Below are 8,836 nucleotides of genomic sequence, written 5' to 3'. Positions count from 1 at the left end.
TTTTTTAATTCATCGGGTTATGTTTTAATTCATAACTTGAGACCCAACCAACCCAACCTCAAATTCAATTTTCCAACCCAATTGAACCTGAAAAATCGACCCAAATCGATCAGTTTGGTTTGGGTTGGTTGGGTTGAGCAATTTGGTTGAATTTTGCCCAACCCTAATTTTCAGTATTATAGTTGCTAACCAATTGATGTCCAATGATGTCTTGCCATATAGTACTACCTCATTGGCCTAGTTCATCACGGGGCTAACAAGTGCCCGTAGCTCCTATGGATGTGGGAATTTACTTAGGGAAAATTACATAATTCCAGATGTTTAAAGAGTAGAATTCAAAAATCAGGGACCAACTTTCATAATTCACAAATCAGGTTTCATAACCCTAATTCATCTTCATAATTCACTTTCTTCCCCACCGTCTCTCTCTTGCCTCACCTCCATCTCTCTCCATGGACCAACTGTTGCAGTACACAAGCGACATCGCCACTGCGTTGCAGCACTCCCACATCACCTCCTTCTCTTTCTATGTACCAACAGTTGCAGCACATAAGTGGCATCACCACTACAAGTAACGTCGCAGCGAGGGCTCTCCCTATACAGCGACGATGTGAGCTCCTCAGCGTAGCATTGGGGCGCATCCTAGCCCGATTTTGGGTTTTTTTTTTTAATGTGGCGGATCTGGTGGTGAACTGGTGGTGACTATTGTGGTTAATGGTTGGCGATGGTGGTGAAATAAGAGTTCGAAGCTGCTTTGGAAGTGCAGCATTTGGATTGGGGAGATGGTGATAAATGTGGTGTCGGCAACGAGCTATATGATTGGGCGTGTTTCGTGGTTGTTCTAAATGTGGTTGTGGTCCTGGTGGGTGTAGTGGTTTGTGTTGGCAGTGGATACTGTGGTGAAGTTGTGGGTTGGATATCGTTGGTGTGTTTGGTGGTGGCGGTAGTGTACCTAACGGTAGAGGTGAGCTGGTGCGGTGGATCTAGGTAGCAGTGCGGTTTGGTGAGAATAACAGGTGGTAGTGGTGCGGTATGTTGATGGTGGCAGAGGTGATGGCAGTGGTCCACCAATGCGGTTGATCGACTTGCTATACTTTTACTATTCGATCCCTGTCATTGCTGACGGTTGGGTGGCCTACTTGGCTTAGTGCGGTGGCTAGTGTTGACTTATTTAGTTATGTTTGTTGGTGTTGGTGTTGGTGTTGGCGGTGGTGGTGGTGGTTGTGATGGTGTTGTGGCCGGGGTTATACATGACCAAGTATTGTGGTGGATCGGGATCGAGCGTTTGGCGTCTGTGACATTTGTGACCAACTATTAATCTATGACCTTGATATTTGATTATTTTGTGACTAAAAAAGTAATCTGTGACCACCAAATTTGAAAATGTGTGACTGTGACCTATAATTTTTTTATCTGTGACCTACGAAAATTTTGATTTGTGACCTCGAAAAAATTCGTGATCAATTAATTTGATGACATGTGACCAGTAAATAAATCTGTAACCTGTAGTTGTGAATCTGTGATCATTATTCGTATAATTGCGACTTTATTATCATTATTTAATAAATATCTTTAATTAATTAATCAAAACCTGATTTTTGCATTAATAAAATTTGTAATATGAATTTTGAATTATGCATACTTAAAACCTGATTTGTGAACTCTTCCCATTTACTTAAAACATACCCCACTCTACTGATTGCAGCAGCACAATGGGATAAAATGGAAGCTCGGTGATGGACCTATCTGACAAAATTTGTTCCAACACATTTGTTCAAAAAGCACCATTTATTTATTTATTATTATTATTTTTTATGACGGGAGAACTCGCGGCCGCTATCTTTCGGGTGCGCACTAGGTAAACCCTTGAGCTGATGCAATAGTTTGCAAATCACGCTAGCCAGGTAACCGCACTAGGCAAGTCCAGTGCGACAGGCTCAACCGAGAAAGTGTTGGTAGGAGGAATCGAACTCGTAATCAAAGACCTCCGCTCTCACCTACTCCACCAACTCAGTCACCCCATGAGGGAAAAAAATAAAATTAAATAAAATTAAAAAGCACCATTTATATATGTCGGAACCTGATCTTTGGTTATCGCAGTAAATCCAGCATGACCTATTCATATCAGGAAAAAGAGAAGAAGAAGTGAGAAGCGGAGTCAAAGCCACCATGACCTCTTTGTATCAGGAAAAAGAATAGAAGTAGTGAGGAGTGGAACTAGGATAAAAGAGTGGTGAGGGCAAACTTCACAAAATCTTAATTGTGGGGATAAAATAAAAAACTATTAAAAAAAACTTGAAAATCTTGAAAAATTTTAGTTTAAGGTCTTGGAATTGAAATTTAATGTGAGGGCAGCTGACCCCATTGTCCCCACACAAACTCCGCCCATGAAAGAAGTATTTGACTACTTCATACACGTTTCACTTGGTTCCGAGGATACAGCTTAATTGATAGGACTCCGCTCCTGCAATTGAGTAGGTATGATTACAAGGTGGATGCCTAATTGTACACGCTAGAATGATAGTATCTTGCCCCTAAAACTTTTCCTAAGTACATAATGATGTAGAGGACTGAAACATGTAATTGGAACACTCGACCTATACAAAGATTTGTTGACAAGAACGTAGAGGAAATTTGATGTAGTATCTTTCTTCAACCCTTTAAGCGAAATGCAACTCAACAGTTTATTTGTTCAAAATTATTTTTGAAAAATGAGAAATCAAAACCTGAACTGACCCATTCGATCATGGAAACATGGAAGTGGAAGTCAAGGAAAATTAAAATTAGCCTTTCCCACGTTGTAAGATGAAAAATAAGTGCTTCTATTTTCGTCGTGTAACATTGACACTTCAAGAGACACCAAAAGTGTAGAAAGGGGACAACATCCTCAATTGAAACTTCGAACTGAACCTCACACGTAAGGTTCCACACTTTCACACACACACAAAATAATAATAATAATAATAATAATAATAATAAAGAAAAAAAGCCGCACATTGCACGGCTCGTTGTACTTGTAAATTAAGTTTCATTACCGGGAGAAGTTATCGTATTTCAGAAGATAATTGTTGAAAGTCCGTGAATACCAATGAGGGAGGAGGACTAAGAGTTTCAGGTAAAAGTATTTCTGTTATGTATATTATTTAAGAAAGAATCTTGTCTGTGTTTGATATTTTTGCATTATGAGAAAACAGTTCAGGAGAAAATCAGATAAGCTGACACCACCAGCATTTCCAGAATCAGATTCTTTTAGTCTACTCATTTAAGTTATTCCTCCAAAATATTGCTTCCAGGGTTGCTGCTCTGACTTCTCTTTCTAGCATACTGTATAGACTAGAAGTTCTGGACCATATGAAAAATCATTCATTTTGGAGGCATTATAGGCAACAATCTTGCCAGTAAACGAACGTGTCAGCTTTAAGCAACTCAAGATTTTGTTTCGAGTAATTAAATTTAAATAAATAAATATTCTCCTCTCTAAATGCTTAACATTTTATGCAAGACAGTTCAACAAGATCTCAAAGTTCAATCTTGAAACAACCCATTTACAAAAATTGTGCACGGGTCAAACTTTTGATTAACAATGAATCATCCCGACACAATGTTAGAATTCTAGCTCTTTCAGAGTTATACAATGAAGCCTCGGGCCCACCCGAAAGGAGGCTTTCTTCGCCTTCCACATAAGCTGCACACGAAAGGTCCAAACCCAATCCCAATCCCAATCCCAGGGAACAACATGCACATGAGGAATATGTTAAAAACTAAATTAAACAAACAATAAAATGTATAAATGGCTCCTCTCTAAGAGGTTAAGCTAGATACTTCAACATACAAAACGAGGCTCATTTTCGTGGTATCACAAAGCTAATAAGTATATAGTTTCATGTATGAGTTCAAGAAAATACAAGGTAAATAAAAATAGATACAGAGATATCAGCAGATCCTTGAAACAGAATACAATTTTAATGACAGAAGTAAGAGTAATCTACTCCCATGTTTCTATACATACTACAAGGCAATTTAGGAGGCACGAGATTTCATAAACGAATTCACTTACATGAATGTTTGTTTCTGTTCAGAGCTGATTCAGAAAAAAGTAAAAACGCTTGTTTTATTAATGTATATATCTAAAATAAAGAATAGCACAAAGAGAATTTTATAACAATACTCTTGAAGCGGACTTACTCCAACAACTAAGCTGCGTAACGCATTTGTACATAGCTTTCACGGGCTTGCACAATCTCTACCTCCATAACTGCATTCTTGGGTTGAAACCTGCACGAGTCCTAAGTAGATAAAACTTAATTTTAGCGGAAATATGCACAAGTCTAACATTAGCTGACCCCGGGCTGTACTGGGAAGAAAGTCCAGTCTTTCTGAGGACCTAATTCCTTCTTTGCAACTTCGTCATTAGTCCACCACTCACAGTCAATAGTGGACTTGTCTAAGACTTCTTCCTTTGCATTGTTGAAATTGAAATCCTTGCTAGAACCTAGTGAAATGGTACGATGCCTCCGAACCATGTTGGGAACTTCACCGACAGTTTCCCCATCAGAATATTCTCCACAACGATCTGTGTTCTTTGCCATCAAATCGTTTTTATTTGTAGCATTCATTGCTGTCGCTGGTACAGTTTGCAAGGCAATTTTGTGTGATGGAACTGACTCCTTTACCACACAGGTCGGAATATCTCCACCAATAAGCTCAAATGAGACTCTATAATCAGCTACAACTTCCCCATCTTTTGATTCGTTATCTGAGTTGGCAAGGGATGCCACTTCTGAAATTTGGCTCTCTAGAAGATATCTGTCTTGAAATGGGGGTTCTCCACCATTAGGTGTTACAGTTCCAGAACCTAACCTAGAAAGCCCACCATTTGGTGTCAATGTTCCAGAGCCTAGCCTTGATCCCCAACCGGTTGGAGTCAATGATCCAGAGCCGATTCTTGAACCCCACTTACGATTGGCAAAGTGTTCATATCCAAGAAATTTAGGAGCTTCCCCCTTGCGGAATTCAACAATAGGTAGCTTATCAGGAAAGGGTGAAGAGGTTCCTGAAGTAGAAATTGCTGAACCTGGTGATTTTAGACGACCTCCAGGACTTCCCGGGTATTGATAAGGCTGGAACTCATATTGGGATAATGAGAATTTCATATTGATTCCACTGTTTTTTCTATTACGTGCTAGTGATGATGTCAAAAGCTGAGCAAATGGCACTTCTGGTGAAGAAGGTGTTGTCATTTGCACTGACTCAGGAGGGGGAGTAAAACAAGCAGTTGATGGTTCAGTGGTGACGGCAGAAAAAACCGGTGGTGAAACTAATTGAGTCTCATGAGCATAGGGGCCAACTGTGAAAATTGGTGCTGTCCCACCAGGAGAGTATACATTAACAGAGAGGGCCGTTAGGGAAAGAAAACCTGCAGGTGAGTGGGTGGCAGATGGAGGATCTGATTGGAGAAAAGATGCAGGTGAAGAGGGAGGGGCTATGAAGGGCAATACTATGGTGGCAGAATGGTTTGGATTTTCAGTAAGAGGAGCTTCAACCCCTGGTGGAGTTGGGTCAGGAACAAGAACAGCATGTCCAATTCGTTTCTTGGGTTTGTGTACACCAAAACACCAATACAGACTCCAGCAGCTTCCCCATCGTCTCTTCTGAAGCAAAATAAACATAATAGATGTTATGAATTAGGCCAAATTAACGACTCCTGTAAGACCCAATCAATGAAAAACTAGGAGGTGGAGAGGGATCCATATTTGCATAAAGAGAGAGTATTTTTTTTCAACTCCATGACAAAATGAGAACGACGAGCATTATTTTATAATGTAAACAACTAGCAGACAAGCACACATAGTAGGGACAAATCAAATTGGCTTTAAAAAGTTAATGGGAAGCAAGCTAACTATTAGGTACTTGCAGTCCATTTGTTCAAATAAAGTATCAGGAAGACATCATAAAAAAAAAAAAAAAAAAAAAAAACCACTACAGTAAGGTAAGCAATTAAAGTACTCAAATCTAAGGATGTCCTCCACTAGATTGGAAATAAAAAATGTAACTCCTGGTAAAATTTTTATGATTACTAATTAGAAAGATGACTTTCTAGTTTTGCAAGACAGCTAATTCAGCAGGATGGTGAAACTTTGTTTTCCTAATCCTACATGAATTAAGTTGCTGCTTTTCAATAATACGTCAAGCAAACATGTATTAAGCCAAAGACTATGAATTCAGCATTAGAGCCAAAACTTCATTCCCACTTATTAACATTTTCAAAGTCCACATATTACTTCAATTATGCCGATTAATGATAATGGATAAGTCTACTACTCTCTTTTGTCAAACTAAGACAGAGTTAACCGACGTGCTCTTGAAGTTATTTTCAAGAAGCACCATACCAAAGTAGACAAAGAATTAACATGAATAGCTAAAGAAAAGCTACAACTGGACCATGTCCGCGAGAAGTCCACCTCATTCTGCTACTTCTTCTGGCAATACACAGAGATGAGGTTGTTAATAACTCTATCCCGAACCCAACAGCTCAATACCCTATATTTTCGTTTCCTTCTTGCTTCTTCATTTTCTTACATTAGCACTATCATGACAATATTTTCTTAAGCCTGATTATTTCTTGTCCTTTCTTGCAGTGTGCATAATTTATACTAGCACTAGAATTTGAGTAAGGTTTCTCACGCCAACACCCTTTGACCTTGAAGGCTTTGCCGCTTTTCTCGTCTATAAGAAGCAAAAAGTACAAATTGACGCATCCAGGCCAAAACTGACCAACCAAAAGCTATAGATTATGTTATTTGTTAGAGCTTCCGATCCATGTGCAGATATTTAACGCAAATTCAATTGAATAGAAGTCCATATAGAGTTCCTCCTGAAAATGATTTTCTGTTTGTAATGTCCAAGAAGCCAAGAGCTCATAAATGCTAACCAAGATTTGAAACCACAGCTTATTCTCAATCAAAGGTGAAATCTAAAGGAAAAGAATGGGCTTTGATGATTAAAGTGATGAAGAAGGATTACCCGCATTGACCCAATCTCTCTATGCACTTCAATTGTGGAGGTACAGTACAAGAAAATTCTACAAATACAGTTAACTAAGAAAAAACGTTTGCTCTGAGAAAAATAATTAAAAATAAATAAATAAATCTGTCCAAGCTTAACTATGAATATAAGAAATCATTATAATTCGAAAGTTCATTCTTTCAAATCTCAATTCAAGGTCAAATTTAGCTTGAAAAAATTGAATTTAGTTTACAAAACAGTATCTCTTGAATTTTTATATATCGTCTGGATTGTACCAAAATTCTCCCGGAACATGATGAATTATATTGAAAAATGAAAGCTCCAAACTTTTTTCCCCTCTTCCTCCGATAAAAATAAAAATAGTACAAAACGAAGCTTCAAATTCAACAACCAGAATAAAAAAATCAACAAGCAAACCACATCAATTTCATTTTAACAGTAAAAAAATAAGACTCGCACAAGTCGAGAAAGATCACATCGAGCAACATTTCCACATCCAAAAACAGGTAATAAGCGAAGTAAAATGAAAACCTCTACACACAAACACATCCAACAATAAATCTATATACACCTGTCGTGTAGATGGTTGAACTCTGGATTCAGCAGTAATTATGGCAGTTGCCGCAGCATTTACAGTCTCCACGCTATTATGAACATTACTCATGGTTATTCCTTTTCCACACCAGTAAAAAGGAATATCAAACTCTCCGGCGAATTGACGTCAAATTCCTGCGGTTTGACGTGTGGATTGATGAATTTGTACCTGTAGCTTTCGTCGGAATCAATCAAGAGAGCTACGAAAGATCACATGGCATAGTCGAGGAAGGTGAAACACAAACACAAACCAACCAAGAAACGGTGCCTTTATAATTAATTGAACCCACAAAATTATTTAATTTATTTAGTGCCCCTCTGGCTTTTATTTTATACTCCCATCCACCACCTATATTGTATTTTATTTTATTTTTTTAATTTGAAACACTTTCCAAATAAAATAACCGTTTTTAGGTGACGCAATACTTGTTAGATTAAGGACCCGTTTGATTCCCATTCTTTGACCAAAAAAATGAAAAATATAATCGTTTTCAATCACATTATGCTACCATATTTAATTTTCTATCTTTTGTATTGGTCCCGTAACGACTACATTTTTCATTTTCATTTCTAGAAAAATGAGAATCAAACGGATTCTAAGTTCATGTTTGGTGTAGCTTAAAAAATTGATAAAAATTTAAGTTAAAATTACAAATTTTGTCAATTTTTCAACAATATTTTTAATAAATTTTAATCAAAATCTAATTTTTAGCTATATCAAACATGGACCGATAGTCAAGTGCTGAAACCCTACAATTAGTGTAGGATAGCAAAGCAGTCGGCTTCATTTGTTATTGATAATAAATAAAAAGGGTGCGTTAGTTCTTTTATAAGGTTAGAGGGATTGAAAAGTTATTGTGTGCTATTTACTTCGCAAGCCTTCATTGTTCTATTTTGTAACTTTTCTTCTTTCATTTGTTCACGAGGCTATAAAAGAGAGTAAGTGACTATTATTCAACTTCATTTACCTTATTATTATTATTATTAATAAACAAAAGGGGTGTGTTAACACTTTTACGAGGTTTAGGGATTAAGAAGTTATTGTTTGCTTTCTAATTTGCAAGCCTTCATTGTCCCGTTCTGTAACTTTCCTTCTTTCGTTCATTCACGAGGCTATGATAAAGACAGAGTGAACGACTGATTAGAGGAGTCATTTCAATTGTATGTCATTAAGAAAGGGGATAAGTGAATCATCAATTTTGGTATGCACTTAAAT

General features: G+C 37.5%; 1 protein-coding gene across 2 annotated transcripts; it reads right to left on the bottom strand.

Moving 5' to 3' along the window:
• Positions 1-3,854: 3,854 nt before the first annotated feature.
• On the bottom strand, positions 3,855-7,884 carry LOC111366003. 2 transcript variants are annotated; one of them, XR_002697563.1, is made up of 3 exons: positions 7,598-7,884; positions 4,186-5,651; positions 3,855-4,081 (listed from the first exon to the last, which is right to left on the bottom strand). XR_002697563.1 is itself a non-coding variant. In XM_022986616.1 (2 exons), exons 1-2 carry the CDS (start codon positions 7,688-7,690, stop codon positions 4,335-4,337), a joined length of 1,410 nt encoding a protein of 469 aa, XP_022842384.1. In that variant the 5' UTR covers positions 7,691-7,884; the 3' UTR covers positions 3,855-4,334. The 2 variants fall into 2 exon arrangements, 1 of the variants encoding a protein (XP_022842384.1); XM_022986616.1 differs by having other exon boundaries at positions 3,855-5,651.
• Between the last annotated feature and the right edge of the window lie 952 nt (positions 7,885-8,836).

This window comes from Olea europaea, chromosome 2 (genome assembly GCF_002742605.1).
Source record: "Olea europaea var. sylvestris chromosome 2, O_europaea_v1, whole genome shotgun sequence".
In the NCBI taxonomy this organism is placed as follows: domain Eukaryota; kingdom Viridiplantae; phylum Streptophyta; class Magnoliopsida; order Lamiales; family Oleaceae; genus Olea; species Olea europaea.
Note: the sequence above shows the minus strand (reverse complement) of the source record. Positions and strands in the feature narration are given on the sequence as shown.

Bases quoted from the DNA above. Each gene is read 5' to 3' on its own strand.
- LOC111366003 (XM_022986616.1), bottom strand. From the start codon at position 7,690: ATGAGTAATGTTCATAATAGCGTGGAGACTGTAAATGCTGCGGCAACT. The intron at 5,652-7,597 runs GTGTATATAGAT...ATTTTGCTTCAG, and splicing joins TTCAACCATCTACACGACAG to AAGAGACGATGGGGAAGCTG.